The sequence below is a fragment of the Haemorhous mexicanus genome, chromosome 8 (genome assembly GCF_027477595.1).
Source record: "Haemorhous mexicanus isolate bHaeMex1 chromosome 8, bHaeMex1.pri, whole genome shotgun sequence".
Classification (NCBI taxonomy): domain Eukaryota; kingdom Metazoa; phylum Chordata; class Aves; order Passeriformes; family Fringillidae; genus Haemorhous; species Haemorhous mexicanus.
This window is the reverse complement of record NC_082348.1, coordinates 9,025,759-9,048,895: the sequence shown is the minus strand read 5'-3', so window position 1 is coordinate 9,048,895 and position 23,137 is coordinate 9,025,759. Positions and strand designations below refer to the sequence as shown.

The window sequence follows — 23,137 nt, the reverse complement described above, 5'->3', positions numbered from 1 at the left end:
TTTATGTCCCATTTCTGGAAGTGTTCAGTAGTTAACCGGGGGTTGACTTAAGTGGTCTCATGAAAACCTAAGACTTCAAATAATTTAGCCAAATTTCATGTTCTTAGACACAGCTGGACTGGCTCTGATGGTTTATCACCTCCATAACCTAGAGAAATATAAGGCACAGACATCTGCACATTACCACCTGTCCTTTTGAATTTTAAGAAGATTTTAGTGCAAGGTAATAGAGTTTCTTACCTTCTCTGCACACTGAAACCTGGTCCCTAAAAACTTTAAAACATAGAAAGGAGGATGACTTCTCAGAAAGGGAGTTGATTTCTTTGAAAGGTTGGTGTCTTTCGCTGGACAATGGAGAAGCATGATTAATTTCCATTCGGATGACCAGGAAACTGTTCTGGAGAAGGGAGGCAGGGTGATACTGCTGCAGGAAAAAGAGATTAACTTTGTTTAATCACTATTGTTTCTGGACACTTATTCCATCTTTACTAGACTAGATATTTAGCTGATAGATAACAGTTCCAAAGAATTATCTGTTTGATTTACTTAAGCAGTGAATTATGAACTGTGAATGCTTTCACTGTAAACTCTGATAATGTTTTTGTCACGGTCATTTAAAAGATATACTCAACTCTTAGCTCATCTTTTAAAAGATCAACTGCTTCCCTCAGAACTCCTAGAAGAAAAAAAGCTATGTGTACAAGTTCAGGCAGTTGTTTGTAGTTAGAGAAATCTGCAGATATCCAGACCTGCATTCTGAACACTCCCTTGTCAATTAGACAGTTAGCAGAAACTTAATAGCTTTTTATTTCTTTGAAGTGAGCAGAGATAGTTTGTAGCTAGTGTAATACAGGCGATTCTACACCTTTTTCACCCTGCTTTCCCATTTTCTATCTCCCTGGGCTTTTTACAGCTTGTCTACACTGTCACTCTCTGAAAGAAACTTATTTTCCTCGGCGCTTTAAGTATGCCTGGAAAGAAGTATGGCTCCTAGAAATGTAGTGGGTATTGCTGTAATTTGCATGCCTTTTAGTACTGAAGATTTATGCTTTTCAGCACAAACAACCTGGATCACTCTGTAAAATGAGTAATCAATTCACTATGGATAAAAACAATTTTGTCTGAAGTCCAGCTTGCTGACAAGAAAGTAGGAGACATCTTAGCTCCAAGATGATATGCTGAGAAATCTCATTTCCTAGGAAATACACCCAGAGCATTACAGGTTTCTCATGAGGCTCTGTCGTTCATTCACTCAACCCATGCATGCTTCTGCCAAGACGTGTGCACTGAATTAAATCCCTGAACAGCTAATGAGACTTGTTTGGACATTGTCTTTGCAGACAATAATGGTGTTCAAGGTTTCCTTTTCCTTAAAAATATCAAATGTATAGTTTACTGTCAAGTCTGAGATTTAGCAACTTACCTGCAAAAATTCAAGAACAGGTCATAACTTAAAAAAAAAAAAATCAGAAGATTTTGATCATGAGGTCTTTTTACATTTTATTTGAAAACTGTGGGCTGTAAACTAATTACCAAACTATTTACATGGTAGTACTGAGGTTTTCTAGTCCTTCACACCACAACAAAATAAGCAGGTGCAAGGCTGAGGTTTCTCACTGGAGTTATTTTTGTGTTTGGGGTAGTGAGCACAGTGAAAGTCCTTGACAGAGGTGGCATTACTGGTGGTTCTCTTCTCTTTGCATATGAAGTTGCTGATCTCACTGAACAAAAGTAAATGTAGCTGGGACAGGGGAGGCCTCATACATTAACAGGATAAGCAGGGCCAGGCCATGAACTTTGTAAAATTCTTTTATCCCAGAATAAGGGTTTTATTAAGTGCTTTCAGCTTCAATGTCTCCAGATGTTTTCTAATTTTCTCTCCGATCTCACTGTTCTGGAGTTGAAAATGTCCATCTGGACCATTGTCTGGGTCTCTGCAAGAAATTTAAAGCATCATTTGTATTTATAATAATCAGGGAAACTACTTAGAAGTGTCTTCAAAATCCAAAGAAAGAGGCACTTGTGATTTCTTTTCTCATAATGAACACAGGGTACTCCATTACTGATGCAGAACTGAAAAGCTGGTGAATCTGAGTAAGAAAACTTAACTCTTGGCTTAGCTAGTCAGGAAAGTTAACCATCTGACAGGTAAACACAAACTGACTGGCTATTACATTTTATCCATGTAAGAACACATGCTGTGATTGCCAGAACAAGGGCAGCCACATGAAAACCTGGTTTGCCTTAAGGACAAAAATGCTAAAACTGCTGTAGAGAAGCAATATGTTCTCTGTCACCTAGTGAAACACCACCCCCTCAATAACAACAAAGAACCTTTCAGGGACAACGTAAAGGATTGGGACTTCATTGTTTGATAAGAAATTTTTGCTACCCTCTTTACAAACCCAAAATAATAGGGAAGATTTCAACAAGTAAATATCAATACCCAGAGTTGTCTAATATTGAAAATTATTTTAATTTTTTTTCTGAAAACATCTAAGATTTAAGAAAGAAAGAAGGTTATAAAATGACTCACCCAGGAAAAGCACCATCCAGCTCTATATCACTATGGGAGAAAAAGATCACTCTTTAGTTACTTAAGCTGTCCCAAATCTCCATGTTCTGACAACCAGTGTCATAAAATATAAAAACCAGCACTGAGTGCAACACATCTATATTTTTACAGCAAATTCTTCCCATGTAAAAGTAAAGCAGACATTCAAATCTCTTGATAGCTCTGAAAGTTTGAGGTGGTCTTGAACATCCTGGTATCTAAGCCACATCATGACCACTTTAAAGAGGGGGATAACTGTTGGACAGAAATGAATTCACTTGCTCCAAGGTTAGTACTCAGCACTTTCACCTGTGCTGCTCTGCAGTCACTTGTCACCCATGCTGCCTGCTGTGATGTGTGTGGGGGGAGTGTGAATTTTGAGCAGAGCAAACATGAAACACTACTAAGAAAAGCCAGGGAGAAAAGCACCAGGCCAAGGGGAAATTCTAAGGGCCCTTTTCTCTGCCAGCATTAATAAATATCTAACCAAAAGGGTCAATGAAAAGCAAAAGTCAGTGGTCCAAAAATGTTGAACATCTCAGAGAAAGTAAGCAAACTGTCTCAAGTGTTAGATCATGCTGATATAACCACAGTCAGAGATACAGGCTAATGCATCACTTTCACAGCTGCTTTCTGAAGTAAAATCCAGAGACTGAATATGCAGTACAAATTTGCTCAAAGTACTAGATCTGCTTCCCACTTCTGATGGAACCCCTAGAGCATCTCAGTATGACTTTCTATGCAATTCTGAAAGGGATGTTTGACTTTAGATTCCATTCCTCTCTCCTAATTTCAAAATATACCTACCTTTCTATTTGTACTGATTGTTCTTCATCTTCTGAGAGTGCCCCCCCAATCTGTGGAAATTCAGCTTTCACCATCTCTGGAGTAAGAATCATGTTGAACTCAGCTTCATCTGTCTCACTAAAAATTAGTAAGATTATGAACAATTTGCCTTCGTCCTTTTGAAAGTATTTTTTTTTAGCCAACAAGAACAAAAGTATGTTTTATGCAAAAGAGACTTTGTGCTTTTGCCTTTGAGGATCTCCTGGGGCAGGTTTTGGCACATCCATATAAGTGTTTTTCACACAGACAATAACACCATATACAGAATAGAGGAGAAACTTACTGGTCAATTATGTTCTCTTTGTCTCTCTCAGGTAAGTCATTCAGCACTGGTGGTACATCTCCTGGAAGCATATCTGAACTGTAAGGATCCCTGTGATGGAAATGGTATTAGTTTAATGTATTAATACTAATGGTGTTTTGATATTTTGAAGCTTCACAACAATTGCAGTTACAATGAAGATGATGTGCTTTTAAATATTTGTGGAAAATCCGCCTGCATCAGAAACTGCTGTGATATGGGGGAATGTGAGCCTGAGAGATGTTGGTACCACTGGGTGCAAGTGTCCATAAGTTAAAGGTTTTTCAGACAGACAGAGTTTGTACGTCCTGAGGTCTTCTCGGACTGAGACAACAAGCTTTCAGGAGAGACGTTATTGAAAGCCCAGACTGGAATTCTCCTTCCTGGGCTAGGCATTTCTTTTAATGATATTGCTTCTAATCCACCTTTCTAGGAGTTCAGTAGGAGTTTTTTTTCTGTTGGTTTTGGATTTATGAGCAGCAAATAATTCCACTTGTAGGCCCACTTTCACTTGTGGGACTAGTGACTGATCAATATAGTTACAGGCAGCAGAAACTAGTGCAGGACAGAGGATTTGTATTTTCAAATTCTTTCTTACCTAAGTGCTGTATTTGTCAATGTGGGAATGTTAGAAAAAGTGGAATACTCCAGTGGCGAGAATTTTCTCCATTCCATTACTCCACAAATCACTTCCTGAAATGACAAGTGATACATAATCAGATCTCTAATACATAATACTATAGGGAGAGAGACTTGCAGGACAAAGCATCTTGGCTGAGAATTGAATTTGGGAAGCTGAATATTTCAAAGATCTTTCCACCACTGTAAGGACATGAAAATAAAACAGGCATAAGAGACATGGATAAAGCCTAAGCAGAATTAGTTATTCTGACCCATGTACTGACTATTTAGGCGTATGCATAATTTTTATTTGAATTTTTTTTTCCATGTAGAATGACTCCACCTTCCATTTTGATTCCTTAGAGCAAGTTCTCAGGAAGAACATACCCAAGACAGGTACTCATACAATAAACCCAAAAGGCCATACCTTGTGATCCAGAAATTTCTTTTGTGTGACTGGAATACTGGATCCTTTGGGGCATTTCTTGGTAACAGTATATTTTGGATGAGGACAAAGATGATATTCAATATCTGATTCACAATAGGCCAAAGGAAGTAAAAATGGAACTAATCCTGGAAGGGGGTTCTAAAAACAATGAAGAGATTATTTTAATAAATATTTCTGAGTACCATAACAAATCTAACTGATGAAAATTCAGTTCTTACAACTAATGTAATCTCCCCAGATTCACAGCTTTGTTTTACTCTGACTGCTCTGTTTGGTATGATCCTTCACTTTCTGCACCTTCCCCTCATCCTACAATGTTGTCTGATTTATTCATGCTCCCTACTGTCTAAAATAAAGCAATTTAGCTGTTGTCTCCAAGTCTGGAAGAAAAAACTATTGCCTAATTATTCTGAAATTCATTGCTGATTCCTGAATAGTTCAGAATCCAAGAACGGAAAATGGACTTGCTATGGTGGAAGCCACAGCACACATGGCTTCACATTTTGCCATCCATTTCCCTCCATTAGCATCTGTTTCTGGATAAAGCCCAGTGCTGGGTAGTGTGGGATCAAGCTGTGCCTGGCTCTCACACTGCTATGACAGAGGGATGAAAGAGGTGCACAGAGGATCTCATCAGCACGTCCACTGGAGTCCTGGCTGTATGTGAGGAGGATGAGTCTACATCATAGATGTTATGCCAAGGTCACCAGACCAGCACAGTGGGCAGGGCTGGGAGCCAGAGCCCCCACAGCAGGCACAGTGCCACACTGGGTGGGAGATCTGCCTGTGCCCATGCACAGCCCTGCACTGAGCCCTACAGCTGTCTCTGCCTGCTCAGAGGCACCTCCAGACCTCCAGGCTGTGCTGCACTGTGGGAAATACCTCCTGCAGCTGTAGCATAATCAAAATCACAACAGTAACAGAAAACCCTCCCATGCAAGTGGCAGTGATTTTTTGAATCCCTGTGCCTAACTACTTGGAAATGTGGTTTGGGATGCTATGAAAACTTTTAGAAACTATAAGGCAGCAGGATGCAACGTGAACAGAGTTTGATTTCACTTTTCTGTTTACCCAAGGATTAGGCAGATCTGTAGTCATCCAGCTGAACAGCAGGAAAAGACTGCACCTATTCTACCTACCTGGGCAAGAATGTGAGGTTACAGATGGACTGAGATGCAAGGATCATGGCCTCTCCTCTAACATCCAAATGGGGAAACAAATGGAGAAAAAGAAAGGAGTTCCATGGTGTTCCCAGAAATCCTGTGATCACTGATAATTTGTGGAGTGTCAGGCTGGAAGAGTCTCCAGTTCTCTGCTTTCACTGCAATTTTGTCTTATCATCCCTCCCCTAAACTGATCAAAACCCACTCTAAACCGAAATAGTGCCCCTCTCAGTGGGATGAACTCTGTGACTCCTATCTATCAGAACTTGCACCACGAAGGATTACTCTCACTCTTGATAGTTTTAAAACCAATCTGAGTAAGAAAACTGCCCACAAATTCCACACCAGGCTTCTGATGAAACAAACACACTTCTGCTCCTTTCTTAAGTTCTTTATGGAAGCCAACTCCTACTTACAAAAATGCGAAGTGGGTTGCCCTCTCTTGGGTGGACTAAAGCTTGGGGAGGAACCAGGTTTAACAGGCTGATATCCCCTTCTGCTGCTTCTTTGTCAAAATCTCTCCTCTGGGAGAGCTGCCCCTCAAGAGAAGGAGCTACTTGAAACAATTCATCCTTGAAAAACACAGATATCAAAGATTTTTAGAGTGTAGTAAATCTTACAGTATAAAATGTTGAGGCAAAATTAATCAAATGTGGAAATGTAGGGTTCGGAGTGACTTTGTTACCTGGGCTCCCTGTCTCAGGGGTCGGGAAAGTTTTACAGGTTTGTAACTTGTAGCTGCATAGTGTGTACAAAATGGCTGATACTTCATAATGTTGCAATGCTGAGGAACCTAAGTGCAAAGAAAAAAGATGTGCTGCAGAAAGTGACAATAATCACTTTCAGTTAACTCATAAATGGAGTGGAACATTTGGCTTTATCACGGACAAATCACATCTCCATGGTAAAAGACACTTGGAGCACTCTCCCAGGACATGATACATAACCAAAACTTTGAGAAGCCATACTTCACCAGGACTTTGATCTTTGAGATACAATAATTTCAGCTGAGGTGATTAATGTCTGTCTGGAGAGAGGGGAATACAGCTGGCTGTAAGCTGGGTACTTATGGAAACTGGTGAGCTTTGGTTTTAATAAACGCATGATAATCATACAGCCTTATTAAGGCAACATTTTTACTGGGCTGTGCAGAGGCCTTTTAAATGCACAGGTAAGAGAAACATGAGGGATCTGTACTGACTCACCTTCAAGTCGTGAAAAGGAAGAACATGCTCAACTTTCACGTCTACAGATTCAATAGGAACTGGGCCAAGAGCATCAGGTGCCTGGAACAGAGCAGCATTTAAAACCAGTAATATGGTGGGCAATTTGTTTTGTATTGGCAGCAATCCATGAGCACAGCTAATTGAAAACATATGGAAATAATTATGCAAATATTTACTTTATACAGCTTGATATTTCTGTTGTTCTTTCTTGGACTCCAGCATTTCAGTTATTTTTTTCTTTGCTTCTGAAAAATGGATGTTAGAACTAACTCTGAGCATTAATATATTGATCACAATTTTAGGATACAATAAAGAGAATGAAAAGATTTTTTTACTGTTTTCAGCAGAACCGTTAGTAAATCTGAAATCCTGAATTAATTTGCCAGAACCCTGGAACACCAGTCACACGGTGAAATTTTAATAAAACAACTATCAGCCCTGGGGCCAATATCTTCAACAAAATTCTATCTAGAGTGCTGACTAATATTTGAGTTACTGTACATACCAGATAACTGTGTAGTTCATGGGACCTGTAAAAGGGGAATTCAAAAGGCAATATATGATCTTCAGATATTCTAGAAGAAAAGTCTTTATGTTCTTCACTCTTATCTTCTTTGCCAAAACTCCTGCTTTCTGTCATGAGTAGAAACCAAATATTAAGATTTTGTAATATATCTTAATATACTGTTTCAGAAATAGAATCAAGCCACAAAATGTATTTAACATTTTCCTAAACCAGGATGTCTAGTAATTTAAATATAAAAAAGTTAGGTAATACTTCCTAAAGTCTTTAAATGTCACATCTATAAGATATGAGCACAATACTTTGAATAGCAGACAGATTTAATCTCCCCTTTCCTAAAAAGACATCACAGCCCACTCCTTCCATCATGGTTCACAGCAAAGCTGAGTCAAGTCAGAGGCCTCTCTTATACTAAATGTCATTACACCTTCTATTTGCAGCATTCCTGCATCTCCTGCATCCTGGGAATTAAAAGTGCCTATCTGCAGAAGCAGAAAAAGGCCTAATATGGAACAGTGTGTCTCAGGAGCTGTTGTGTGTCTACAAGGGAGTGGGAAATAGGAGACACAAATTATTCTGTCTCCTATTTACCCAACTGTGACTCCCATCCAAAGCCAGTTTTCTTCTATGATGTTAAATAACAAGTCACTTTTCCAGACCAGCACTTTCGTTTTCATGTAAAAAAACCCAATTGATTAAAAACACTTCTATGAGAAAACAATGAAGACAAAAACTCAACCCAGTACTGGCTACCTGGCAATGTGTCTCATGGCTCCTACTGTCTCATTTCACTGAGTTCAGACATCCTCCCTTCATCACATTCAAGTCTTTCCCCCTTCCATCCCCCCTGCCGTAAGCTCCTCTCATCCTGCGACTCTCACCTCTCGGGCTCCACCTGATCTGTTCATCTCCCTGTCTCTCACACAGTCCCATCTGTCCTTTCATTGCTCCTCAGGCCTACACACAGAACCACAGAATGGTGTGGGTTAGAAGGGACCTTTAAAGATCACCTTGTCCAACCCTTCTGCCAGGGCAGGGACATCTATCACCACATCAGGTTGCCCAAAGCCCCACCCAACCTGGCCTTGAACAGTTCCAGTGATGGAGTATCCACAGCTTCTGCCCTGTCATTAAGTAGATAAACTGCAAGGTTCCTAAGAATAGCTAATCACATTTCTTAAACATGGTAAATAATGTGTATGGAAAATAGATGTATCTTGACTACAGCCATTTCCACATTTTAGCAGGTCCTGTTGCCATAGGATAAGTGGCAATGGTCTTGAACTAAAATAAGGCAGTTTCAGACTAGATAAGGAAGAAATTTTTTGCAACCAGGATGGTAAAACACTGGAACAAGTTGCCCAAAGAGGTGGTGGATGTCCCATCCCTGAAAACATTTAAGGTCAGGCTGGACAGGGCTCTGAGCAACCTGCTCTCATTGAAGATGTCCATGCTTATTGCAGGGAGGTTGGACTGGACGGCCTTTAAAGGCCATGCAATCCAAATCTCTCTATGCCTCTTCCTTGTCATACTTTATTTCTTTCTGGAAGACTCCTTTATAAGGACTCTGTCTTTATGTTTATATGTAATGCACCCAACACACTGCAGCACACCCTGAATTATCATAGCCATGGCCAAAATGTGAACTTGTTCTTCCAATTCTTACCAGACCCAGAGCCTTCCTCCAGACCTCCAGCCTCCCTGGGCAGTCCACGGAACAGAAGCAATAAACGTTTTAGACGAATCTGAACCAAAATCTGAGAGAATGATTTTTAAATGTAAGTCAAACGCCCTAGGATTTACAGCCATTGAAATACTGTATATGTTACACCTGTATTTATTCTCCAGAGCTCATTCAGGCGTCTCTATTTGAGAGTTTTTAATATAGTTTTCTGTTCAGAGAAAGTGGGAAGGAAAGATGTAGAACAGATCTCAACTCTATAATGACATTACACAAAAAATACAGTTAAAATTTTTAATGTAGTCTTACAGGTTAATCAGACTTGTTTGTTTGGTTGGTTTGGGGTGTTTTTTTTGTTTTTTTCTTTTTCTTTTCTTTTTTTTCCCCGTGCTTTTTTTTTTTTTTTTTTTTTTTTTTTTTTGGCTAGATCATAATCCTTCAGCTGTGTTTACTGGCATATACAGTCAGTTAACTAGGGTCACATGAATTTTTGTAGCTCTGAGAATGAGGAGAGTAAACAACAACCTGCACTGTGTTTTTGCCCATACCCTACAAGGTAAAAATGAAGAATTCTAGGTTTTAATACCAGATGGGGCCATTTGTTCATCTCTTTATTTGTACAATAAAAAAGAGCATTTAATTTCAAGACCTCAGTATTATGAATAGATTGAAGAATATCCAAACTGGACACTAGAAGAGCAGGACATTTCCATCTTGCTTGCTACATTAGGATTTACTGAGGAAACAGCAGTGGTGATGAGAGATAATATTGAAAACAAATGAAATAAACTATTTTACTGATTGATCCTTTAGTCTCCAGGTCTATACCTCCCTTATTTGAATTTCTACCTGTTGTTTCCATGTTCCCATCAAGCACCATTGCAAAGATCCTCCATCATCAGTAACCTCAGAGGAGCTGGAAGCTGCTGTTCTCTTCCTCAACCTTCCCTCTCCAGATTAAGTGTCTCCTTACAGAGTAAGTGCTTTAAGCCCTGAACATCTTGGTGGCTCTAAACAGAACTCACTTCAGCTTGTTAAATTCTTTCTTGTACTAGGGACTCAAAACAGGGTGCAGTACTCTGTATGCATTTTCAAATCTTTTTTGTACAGAAGTATTTTTTACTTAAAAAAAATAATCTGAATTTATCTGCATTTGTTTAGTATCAATTGCAAAATGACAGATTAATTGAATACAAATCTTACTCCAGATCCTTATTTCCTGGTGAGGTAGGGGCATATTTATCAAATTGCCAAATTCCTAGCTGGCTGTGAACAGTCCTCACATGCCTGTTGCATGTTCTTTTGTGCTGTTTCACAGGTGTCATGCCCTCTCACTGCATTCTGGTTGTTCATTTTACCTTGTATGCTGCTTGTTGGAATTTCCTGAACATCCTCTTTCTGCTGTCCCAAGGGTCATTATGGAGCAAGTCGAATGTGGGATGGACACTTGGTTGCTGCACAGTGTATTTTTAAAAAAGGAAACAGAAAAGCAAAACAACTTTTTACAACTAGATAAGGTAGAACTTTTCTCCATCCCAAGCCATACTTTGGCCTGAATCCGTATGTTATTTCTAAATATTGAAATTGGTCCAGTGAAAATATTTGCATCACTGGCATTTAACCAGAAGGCTTCACTGCAGGGCTTAATGGGAGGTAATCACCAAGTATTTGCAGATGGAGCACAGAGAATGCAGAGACAGGGTGGCATGGTCTGCATCCACACAAATGACCAATGCAGACTAGGACTGCAGTGTACTCTCAAGGCAGTTGGACAGCAAAGAGAATGGACAGGGGCTCTAACAAAAACACAATTTATCTTGGACAGACATGAAGTTGAAACAGCTGTAAGGACTCAAATCAGGCACCCAGCAAAACCAGTATCCTTTCTCCATAATGGCACATACCCAAAGGAGAGTGAAAGATGCCAAAGAGAAGGGCAAAAAAATCTAAGTACCAGAAAGGTTCCTGTCAATCTGACCTGCAGGTAAAAGTTGGAAATCTTGTGATATGCTTGACCTTACAATGAGGCATGAAAAAGCTTCTCCTGAGAGGTCTTTCAGAAACAAGCAATATAAATCTCAGGTCAGGCCTGAAGATTTCCACTTGACTCTCATAATTAGATCAGAACATTAGAAGATGAGCTGTGCACGTAGCATGGTGCTTGGCCTACCTAAAAGTAAAATAGGAAATAAGGCACTGACACAGAAATAGGAATATCAGGAGGAAAAGTATTCAGTATCAAAAATCTATGGCTAATTTGTTAGCTTGGGAGGTGATAATTTAGCATGCATATAGCAGGCTCTAAAAACATATGAACAAACCTGGTCAACGTGCCGGGTAACACGTCTGAAGGAAACTTCTACTTCACCCCTCTGAAACTCCTGTTCTAGGATAGGATCTCCTCTTTGGAGCTAATTTAAAGAAAAAATCACATTAGCACAAAGCATCCAGTGAATTATTTCCTCCATTAAAATCAGAGAAACTCACAATGTAACACTCTGGAGGTGTTTAAAGAAACACAGATTTCATTCCCTTTTAGGGTGTGATTATTGCAACCCTTAAACAAGTCAAACAAAGTAAAATAATGTCTTTTCAGGTCTGAATTTCAATCAAATCTCTGTTCTAATGAAACACAGTTTGCTTTGCATAGCCAAATCAGCAGGATAGGAAATAAGTGCTTCTACAACTAATTCAGTGATACATCAATCTCACAATTTAGATCCTTTTTCACCCATTTCCTTCTTCTTAGTATTAAATATAACATTTTATATTGCCTAAATCAGTGTACAAATCAAGCCTTTACCCTATGTATAAATAATTTCACTCCCACAAACAGCTGGAAGTCAGTGGGATGCCAGAAGCTACTTGAATACCCAGGAGGCAGGATAAGAGGGACAGGCTTCACTTCTCCCTGAGGGCTGTGCCACACTGGGAAAAATATTTCCTGCCACCAGGTATTGCTTATTGCTGTTGTCACCTCTGTGGAAGAGGACCTGAAGTCTGCAGTGACTGGAAGAAACCAAAGAGCGAGAGGGTGAAAATGCAGAAGTGCAACCCGATGAATTATCTCCCCATGGCTCTGCGTTGGAGTACTGACTGGATCTAGCTCTTTGAATCCAAGACATTCAGGACAGCAGCTCCTCAGAGGTACAATACAAACAGAATGTTGGATGTGGCCTTGGTTCTGATAGGATTATGCTGGAATGTGGCACTCTGATGTGATTAGGTGGCTGGGTGCAAATCTGCTCACTTGGGCAAATATTGTTACATTTCTGATAATACCTTACCCTTCTCTCTGTCTACCTTCAAGATAAAACCAGCCCTGAAACAGTGATGCACAGATAAAGATATGACTGCAGTAACAAGCACAACTAGCACAGGTTTGCACTGATTAATGAAGAAAAACTGAACATGTAGAGAGCTTGATGCAGTTCACAGCGCAGTTCACTACATCATCTTGAAGTATAAGATTTTAAATTTACAGAAAAAATATAAAAGGCTAACCTTGTATTGCTCTTCTTCCCTTTGTCGGCTTTCAATAATCTCTTTTTTAAACTCGGCAGAGATTGGATCACTTCCCTTATGAACTTGCCTGCATTTACAGTGGAGACAAGAAAAATGCTTCACTTAATGCACAGTTTGCTTTATTCAAAGGCAAGCAGACTTATTCCCCTCTTCCTGAGGTGCCTAGGTGTCAATGACATTCCGTGTATGAGATGATCTGTGGATTTCAAATGAAACCATCATGTGCTTAAAGATCAACTGAGTTCTGCTTTGCACCAGTTGATGTACAATAGAATAAAGAAATCATTAAGGTTGGAAAAATCCTCTAAAATCTTTTAGTCCATTAACCTAACACCACCTAACACTTCACTAAACTATGTCTACATCTATCAGCACTACATATACATGCTTTTTTGAACACTTCCAAGTGTAATTCTGCTCTTACTCCATTATTTTTAGCCACAACTTATTGACAACCATGACAAAATCTTCCTTTGACCTTAAGGGCACAAGATGAGATGCCTGAGAACAAGGTTAGGCAAACCAGGTTTTCAGCAGGTTTCTTTTTGAATGGAACAATAAGGCAATCAAAGTCCTCATTGGGTACTACTGTGGATGCTACCGAGTCTGCTCTTAAGCAGGAGAGAAAAAAAATAAATAAAACATCAGTAATTTAAGCTTAAACCAAATGTATTGAGACACAAAATGGCAGCATTCTGCACTAGTGGACATTGCATATATCATTCATAGAGGCCTTGGTTAAGCAAATCCCAGTCTTGTTAACTTGGTTAATTAACATGGTTAACTAGCACTTACCACTTTAGATAGTTTGCTTCCTCCTCCTGAACATTTTGTTTGACTTTTAGTTGAAATACAGCATCCTTCATCTGTCTTGTTTTTTTTCCTTCTTTGCCTTGGGACAGGGCTGCAGGAACATCAGAAAGCCATATCACACCTCAGTCTAGACTGGATTTTTAATTGCGAAAAACATCCATTAAGATAACTGTACCCATTAATACATAAAGCTAAGGAAAGAGTTCTCACAGAAACAACAGTCACATCACATCAGCAATTCTGAAGCCAAGCTCCTCATCAGAGCTACAAATAATGCTAAGACCAAGTTTATGCTGCTTAATTACTTTACCTTCTTTTATGTCCTTTAACTTCAATTTGCCTGGTTCCTGAATCAAAACAGTAGCTACAGCATACGGATTTGACAAGTCTGTGGGGAATCTGAGGTTCTGGTATTCGATTTCCTATGAGATATAAATTAATAGGAAGAAACTGAAACATGGAAGATTTCCAGCCCAGAAAAGTACTTGTTATTATTATCTTTTCACACCTTTAGTTTTTGAGCAGGCTTTGACTGTAGTTGGCTGAACTGGTCTCTTCTCCACAACACAGGTTTTCCAGACACAGCTTTTTTCTCTGGATGACTTTGTTGTTCATCAAAATATTCTTTTCTAGATGTCAGAAGGACATATATTCCTTTCATAAGTATTCTCTAAATGGCATATAAGTCCAATTTTTTCACAAAAACATTAAGTACAGTTCAAAAGGCTCAAAACCCCCTGCATCTTGCAAGGCCTCAACAATAAGAATAATGAGTGAGAATGATAGAAGCTGAGGATCCTCAACATATCCTTTCTTTAAGGATATGTAACTTCTCATTATATTTATTTTGTTTGTTTTATTTCATGTAGATTAAGGATGTTCTAACCAAACAGTGTAAAAAAGCAGGTACATGTATCAACAGTAGAATTACTTCAATGCATTGTAAGTCTCAAAAAGAAACCAATGCTTTAAAAGATCATAGCAAAATTGTATGAAATCCTATTACATTAATATCTTTTCAAACTGGGCAAAACCACTCCAAGACCTCTCAGCCACACATACATCAGAGCCACATGTGGTATTGATGTTCCTGTGAATACACACACATAGGGTTTTGAGTGAAACTCTGAAATCCGTAACTGCATTGCCATTTGTGCTGTTCCATACTCAAGTGGGGAATACTTCACAGTTACTTTGACTTTTCCATTGGCTGGAATGATTCCTGTGATTAGAGGAGAAAAACAGTAAGAGTCCATATAACATGAGCCCACTTAAATGTATTGGAACTCATTCTGAGCTACTTTTTTTAAAACAACCTAATTGTTTGAATGGATGGCAGTAAGCATGGAAAATCTTTCTGGTCTCAAAGCACCTTTCAAAAACTGTGTCTTGCTGCCAGATAATAGAAGATATTTTGCAATAGCAGAGAGATTTGACAGTAGGGCTATAATATTTCATACTGCTGTGAAAATGACTGCCTGTTTATACGTAGAAATTCTGCACTTGCATCTGCTAGTTTTAAGTCTTTGGCACTTTCTGCTTTCATGGGCAAAGCATTTATAAACATATTCCTCTGAGCTTTTCCAAGCTAGGGGACTCATCTGGATTTGATGCATTACCTGTCTCTGCTTGACCTTATTTCCTTACTACTTATTCCATTATTTTCTCAAACACTTTAATCACCATTCAGATCCCTAAACATTCAGGGCCTTTCCCAACCTAAGTGATTCTATGATGCTATGATTACTCTGAGCACAATGGCTTTGAGTAGGAGCTGAAACTTTTTAGTGCTTCTCAGATGGCCTTCAGCCATAGTTTCAGGCTACTAAAATTTCTGACTTAAGTTTTACTGGGATGACCCTATTTCAGGGATATTTTTCTGGGAAAATAAAGGTTGCATGGACTGTTTGGAACATCCCATATTTTGTCAAAGCTGGACATTGCCTAAAGAAACTTACAGCCAAGATGGCTATTTGCCATGAAGCTGAAAATGACTGGCAGCACTTACCTGCAAAAGCTTTGCCTGAGGAAAAGGTTTTTTTCTGTACAGCACTGAATACACTGTCACAGGTAACTACACTTAATAAATACAGATTTAACATTTAGAATTTTAAAGAAGTCAGTCTACCAAATGTTGGCTGGACAGTGAAGGCTCTGTGAGGCTGAATAATATCAATGTGGAATTCAAAATCTATGGGACAGCTGCACTGCAGTGGGATAACATACTCCTTACTGAAAAGAGAGAAAGGAAAAACTATGTTAATCGAAGTACAGTTGTTCATCAATTACAAGCTGGGAAATTGTATTATACACACCACACACTAAATTACCTGCATTCAGAGGGGTGGGTTACTTATTAATGTGAAAATCATAATTTCTCACTGTGACAAAATAGCAAAATATTTCAGATCTTTCATCCCTCCAGGAAATAAGAGCTAAATCTTGATTTGAATGCTGTACATTACTTTCTGTTACCCCTACGGAATTTGATTATATAAAATTTTTAAAAATTACTTTGTGGAAGTTATTTATGCCCATCCTCAAATTCTTACAGACTGTAATATCTAGCAAGTACAAACAATGCAAACTGGAGCAACAATGAGTACAGAACCAGAAATCAGCCTTTTCCCATGGCCCTCCTCATGAAAGATGATGAGAAAAGAAAGTGTTGAAAACTCCAACACATCAGAATGGCTGAACTTTAACCACTATAGAAGTAATGGTGCTGGAGCCTCATTTTCAGAATAGCCCTTTATGTCTCATGCAGGTTGTGTGAAGAGCATTAACACACATCTTTTCAACCTGTCTTGCCTTTGCATGCAAGTGTTCTCTTTCTAATATCTTCTCTGCAATCTGAGAGATGAAAATTCTGTGTACTCCAGCACCAAATGGAGCAAATAACAGAATCACATCATGCTAGAGGCCCCAGAATATCAGGAGTTATGTACAGTCCTGTGAAAAACTTGCAATGTTATGATTCACTGAAGTTTAACAGACCAAAGGGCATAGAAAAACAAACAAACAAAAAGATACAAATGGTATTCTGCAATGCTGGCTAATTTTTACTACAGAATTTTGTATGTTTCTTGTATGTACCTTTCCTATTCATATTTCTGTGCTTCAGTAAAATTCATGAGTTACTATCAACTCATAGGCTAAGACAAACCACCTGCTTTCACTTCTAGGACTTTCACTTCCTAGAATTCACTCAAATCTTTACAAGAACACAAATCACCATAATTACAACTAATATAGCAAATATGCTGCACAACTAGGCCCTAATAAACAGAATCTGCCTTCTCCTTTCCCCCTTCTCAGTTCCTATTAGCAACTACTACTGATTAATTCATGAGAACAGTCAGTGCTGTATCCATGCAATAGACAAAGTACAATGAAGTCTAGCTCATTAAAAATACTTTTAAATACAAGAAGCAAAAATAACCAGCCCCATCTTCATATATGTTTAGTTTACATTGCATTTATGTTATGGTGAATGTGCACCTGAAACAGTTCATACAGAATTATTTTGCAGTCTAGATGGTAGCTGAGTTTCTTAAGGCTTTCAGCATTATCTTGTATGAATAGAGGAAAATGGGATTTTTCAGGGTTTGGACAGGTCTTGCAAAATGTGGACAAATGTCTGTCCTTAACTCACCTCTGACCAATTGATACATCAGACAGATTTATAAATGATGGAAATTCTACAACATTCACAGCAGGGTAAGCATGCATGGGAACAACTAAGGTATCATCTCCCTGCAAGCAAACAAACAAGTGCAAATATTTATACCTTACAATTAGTAAATCATAGAATCACATAATGTTAAGGGTTGGAAGGAACCTTAAGGAACATTAAGGATCCCTTAAGGCAGTGACACCTCACACTAGACCGGGTTCACCAAGGCCTTATCCAACCTGGCCTTGAACACTGCCAGGCTTGGGGCATCCACAGCCCTCCTGGGCAACTGCTCCAGGGTCTCATCACCCTCAGAGTAAAGAATTTCTTCCTTTCTTCTCTCCTAACCTAAATTTCCTGTCTTTCAATTTGTACCCATTAGTCCTTGTTCTACCACTACAGTTCCTAATGACGAGTCCCTCTCCAGGTACCCGGTTTCAGATACTGGAAGGCTGCAATGAGATCTCCATGCAACCTTCTCTCCCCCAGGCTGAACAGCCCCAGCTTTCTCAGCCTGTTATGGAAATAAAAACTTTCTCTAGTAGTTGGCCAGTAAGTGGGCATAAAACATCTTCAAAATTATCATTGTGTTGTACCTCAGAACATTAATATTCTACCTGCTTTCAGTATCTTTCTATCTTTCCATATTTTATGCAACTTTCTAGAGCTCCTCTGAGCTGCTCAGCTAAGTCATTGCATCAATGTGGCACAAAGACTGATCTACTGGCAAAGAATAGCAGAATAAGTTATATAATCTTGCCTACTGCTCTGGGATGTTTACAGAGAACATTTTTTTAGTGCTTTAAGTTAAACACTCCAATCAAGACCCACTGGGAATAAATCTATGTGACTCTAGAAGATTAACTATACCTTTATCATTATGCTCTAATATTTGTTTTATTCCATTACAACTCTAACTATGTTTTGCAATGAATCCTCACCTGACAGTGAATTCGGATGCAGTCATAGTAATACCTCCATTCATCAGGGCAAAAATCAACAGTAACCACAAGGGACAAACCAGGGACAAGCCGGTGCTAGAAAATGACCCAAATCAAGACAGAAGCCATGTAAAAGCTGCTTATATGGCACAAAACCTGTGCTGCATGCAAAGAGCAGTGTGAAGACTTTCTGGCACTTACTGTTTTGTTGTATTTGATCTGAAAATACATTGTCTGGGGTGGTAGTATGTTAAGGTTTACTGCATTAGTAGAAATATTTATCAGCTTCTGCAGAACAAAAGAAAAAAAAAACACAAAACACTTTACAATATAAGACGTCAGTTAAGAATGCCAACTATAGGAAGGTTTTGTAAAACCTTCCATTGCAAGAAGTAATAATTTTTACTTTAGCAGGAATAATTCTAAATATGCTCTGAATTTAAAATAAAACTATGCAAAACTTACATCCTGCATTTTTATTCTTTGGAAACAAGTCACAATTTTTAACCAAGGAGTAACAGTTAGTTTTGCTAGAAAGATGCTACTATTGAATCAAATTACGATGCTGTTTTGCTTATGTGCAAAAGGAACAAATATTTTATTTGGAACAAACAATTTATTGATCACTTTTAGGGATATCTAACAACAAGAATTACAAGAATTACATAATACATCATGGTTCTGTTTTGGTGTATAACCAACAAACTTTTGGACAGTGACAGTTCAGCCTGCAAAGCCCCCTGCATTTGTTTACTTTCATTACATTCAGAGAACCTGGTCCAATATAACTACCAACCTTTGTCTCCATACACTTAGAACATGAATAACAAAGACCCACAGAGGGAAAGCAGAGAGTAGAAAAGGAAATACCCAAACCATTCACAAGGAAAGGCAATCAAATCTATGCACAGAATTTCCTTTCTCAGAATAAATTGTTCTTGGCAAAAGACCAGAAGTGCTTTCAAAACTTTCCCACCAGTAAACATGTTTGCAGACACAGTGACAGTCCAAGGACATTTTGAAAGCAAGTCTCTTGTGAAGTTCAAGCCCAAATCCTTTATTCACGATGTGTAAGTCACATATGACAAACACTGATGCAGACATGGGAAACAGGGAGTTTAAAGGAAGGTGATGCTCACAGCCTGGGACTCATCTCTTTTGTTACTGCAGGACCACTGAACTAAAGTGCTGCTTTTTGAGCACTCCACAGGGCAAAGGCCTCATGACCACAAGGAGTCATATCAGATTCTGCTGTTCTTTTATGACCCCCAAGGGGATCCCTGCTCCAGAACTTACCAGCATCTGTTGGTGATGTTTTCCAACTTCATACCCTCCATAGTGTAACACGGCAGGCTCAGCCTGTACAACCCTGCTCCTCTGATGTTCTGAATAAATCTCTACAGATCACAAAACAGGGAGGAGACCAGAAACCCACATGAGTGGTACTTACATTGAAGCAGTCTAGTTATGCTACACTGATTAATTATCAAGGAAAAAAAAAAAAGATATTATTTCTCCTTTTAAGCATGCATGAATTTATAAATGGAAAGTTATTGCACCATCCACTACCCCAGCAGATCCATGATCCTGCCACCGGTTCATCTCTTGGCATCACAGCTTCAACAAGCCTCCCAAAACTTTAGGGTCAGCCGAGATCAAAACAGCCACTATTTCTTTCCTGACTACCCCTCCCATGATTTAGGCTCTCAGGAAGCTGCAATTTAAGCAACAGGATGGGAGTTGCAAAAAAAAATAACAGCCAAGCTGTCCTAGAATTGCCACAAGGCTGGGAAGTATCAGAGAGCAGGAACTTACTTGATTCCAGCAGGTGATTGGGTACAGCAGGTCTTTTTTTAGGTTCCTCCATGAGGCTGCTCAGGACACTGGGTACTTTCTTCAAGGACCCCTGAGTGACCGTGATGTCTGGGGAGGCTGACTGAACCAGGTCCATGTTAGCACAGAAACAGGCTCTCAAGGGCACTAAAATTCCTCAGTGCCTGTGGACAAATGAAAACAGCATAATGATGAAAATATCTTCTTTCACACTGGTAGTATCTGTTGCCTAAAACTGCCTAAAAACATTTAGGAGAGGGAGCTACTTTTTTTCCCTGATGAAGTAGAGTACTCTGTGTGTGCTAAGCACAAGGAGAGAAGGATTCCAGAAAAGCTTGCCCCCACAGCAAGGCCTAGCACTCTGGGCATCTGTTCTAAGGCCTGCTGGGGACATTTGCCTTTCAGGTCTGTGTATAACATCTCTGTCTTCCCTCATATCCCCCAGCAGAGAGGAAGGGAGCAGGTTCTGTTAATTCCACTATCAGAACTGATTTCTGCAGACATGTTCTTTCAATCTCTCCTGGGTATTTGAGTTGTTAACTTGCAGATTAATTTTTAATTTTTAAATATTAATATAGGGGATAAGAAATCTGGCATTTGAATATTTCATTTGGATAGCATCATCTGGGTCATTTGTTCAGTGAAGATAACTGTAAACACAGAAAGCCACAGGCACTACAGATCCTGTGTTAAGTATGCAGAGTTATCAGAACATAAACTTCTCTAATGACAAGTGCAAATTTTACATAATAAAGACACCAGGCATGATCCATCCACCAGAAATTATCCTCATAGATAGAGCACACAGAGCCCTTGGCTCTTGTATGAACTGGAGAACTGCATGGAGACAAAGACACAATACTTTTGGAACAAATACTGAATTCAAAAGCTGTGCTGGGATTTTCAGCCCTCAAGCAGGCAGCACTCAACATTTTCAAAGCTGAATCATTACTCCACCTCCCCCATTACATGTTATGGTCTCATCTCTGGTATTTGTCTGATTTTCCAGTCTGCTTTAGATCTTTCAGGCACAACTTGAGAGGTGCTTCAAGCTCATAAAGTGCTGTTTTGATTTATGGTTTTGTTCAGTATTAAATAATAAATAAGCAAGAAGCTTAAAATAATGTGCTGCTAGGACCCTGGACTTCATAATATTTTCCACTCAATAACACCAAGCACAAATTTTCCACTCATAACAGAAAACCTGCAAGAGGAGCTGCATTATTGTGCACAACAGTAAATTCCTTCTGATGTAGCAAGACCAAACTCAGACAAAAAACACTGCAAAAAAATTTCAAAACACAAGGATAAAGCTTACATTTTTTTCCACTTGTGTTCTTCAACTCTAACTTACACCACTGCCACCCTCATTCTCCTGGTCAGCATTCCGCATCAGGAATGCAAGGCTGGAAAAGGTGTAGGGAGACATAAGTCTCCTCAAAGGATTCCTGGTACAAACTTTTCAGTAATTTACAGTGATGGTGGAATCATGGCTCACCAACTTCAGTAACACATTGCATGTCGCTCAAAGGGCTAATACAGGACAAATGCTTAAGGTCCTGGACTGTCAGAATACCTGATGTTCTTAAATTTTCCACGACAGCTGTGTCTTTCGAGACTTCGTGTGCATGTGTGAATAGAACTGCGAAACCCTGGGAGCCCATGGCAAAACTCACCCCAAACGCCCTCAGACCAGGTTATCGCCCTTCTTCTCAGCGGAGCTTTCTAATCCCTTTCTCGGGCTTTCCAATCCCTTCTCGCCTCTCGGAGCTCCTCGCACACCTCACCACACCGAAGGACGCGGTGCAAAGCCATTACAGCTGCGAGAGCTGTAATGCTGGAAAAGGCATCGCTGTGCACAGCCCGTACCTGCCGCTGCCACAGCCCCCAGCCCGATTGCCCCCGTCGGCCCTCCCGGAGCCCCGGCACAGTCCGGTTGCCCCTGCCGGACTGTGCTGGCCCTCCCGGAGCCCCGCGGCCCGGCCTGGCCCGGCGCTGCCCTCACGGTGGCCCCGCGGCGGTCGCTGGGCAACGGGGCAGCCGGGCTGGGCCGCACCACTCGCGGTTAGGCTGCGCACGATCCCGACAGCGGCACTCCGGCTCATCTTAGGGCGAAAAGTAAAAAAAAAAAAGTGTAAAAAGCACACCCCTTTTTTTTTTTTTTTTTTTTTTTCCTCCTTTATCCTTCTCCCCCGTAAGCGTCGTTTTGTCGTTTTCAGGATTCCCAGTGTGGCCGCAGACAGAGCAGAGGCACTTCTTTCCCTTTAAAAACTCTCACCTATTAACACCTAAATTGTTCTTACTTGGTTTAAAATAGATTTTGAAAGGTTTATTACAATATTGTTTTTTTAAAAAAACCCTCTTTTCCCCTCCCTTCTCCTTTCCCTTCCCCACTTTTATGTTCTTGCTTTCAGCATTAAAGGTCCATCCCTTGGAAAGTACTCCTGTAAACCTTTCTTCAGTGTATTATTCATACCACCCATAAATTATGAGGGTTTTTTAACTAAATGGGTACAGGGGAGAAGGGAAAGCAAAGAAAGCAAAGTTTACTTCCTTTTTAAAATTTTTTTTCCCTTTTCCCCTTCAGACAGGTGATCTGGATTAAGAATAAAATAATTTATTTTCAGTTTTTCTACCACAGGGGTAAAATGTGTCCAGAAGTAGTGCATTCATTTTGGATAAAAACATAAGCCAGAAAAGCTTCAGATCATAAAATTCAGATCCCAGAACACAGTTCCCCTACTTAGTAAGATGTAATTGCTTATGGTTAGAAAAAACTATTCCTATACCCTTGACATGATGTCTTAAATAGAGGCTTAATATAGAAAGCCAGAATTGTTTCTACAATGAGTTTTTTACTTTCATATTCTAAGAATAAAATTGTTCACTTTCAGTTTTTCTAACATAGAGGTAAAATAGAGCATATGTCTCCTCACAATTCACATGTACATCAGTCTGTTTGGACAGTGATAGCTGAGTGCAAACC

At 39.5% G+C, this 23,137-nt stretch overlaps 1 protein-coding gene across 1 annotated transcript; it reads right to left on the bottom strand.

The window, feature by feature from the left end:
* Nucleotides 1–1,487: 1,487 nt before the first annotated feature.
* Nucleotides 1,488–21,974, bottom strand: CFAP221 (cilia and flagella associated protein 221). Its single transcript, XM_059852624.1, has 25 exons — nucleotides 21,828–21,974; nucleotides 20,134–20,315; nucleotides 19,615–19,715; nucleotides 18,520–18,606; nucleotides 18,319–18,414; nucleotides 17,357–17,457; nucleotides 15,830–15,933; nucleotides 14,764–14,923; nucleotides 14,210–14,330; nucleotides 14,012–14,123; nucleotides 13,684–13,792; nucleotides 12,868–12,955; nucleotides 11,685–11,774; nucleotides 10,722–10,817; nucleotides 9,349–9,439; nucleotides 7,665–7,792; nucleotides 7,139–7,219; nucleotides 6,619–6,726; nucleotides 6,350–6,505; nucleotides 4,750–4,908; nucleotides 4,300–4,394; nucleotides 3,684–3,773; nucleotides 3,362–3,478; nucleotides 2,537–2,566; nucleotides 1,488–1,934 (listed from the first exon to the last, which is right to left on the bottom strand). The coding sequence occupies exons 2-25, from the start codon at nucleotides 20,267–20,269 to the stop codon at nucleotides 1,811–1,813; spliced, it is 2,580 nt and encodes an 859-aa protein (XP_059708607.1). The 5' UTR covers nucleotides 20,270–20,315; nucleotides 21,828–21,974; the 3' UTR covers nucleotides 1,488–1,810.
* Nucleotides 21,975–23,137: the final 1,163 nt, after the last annotated feature.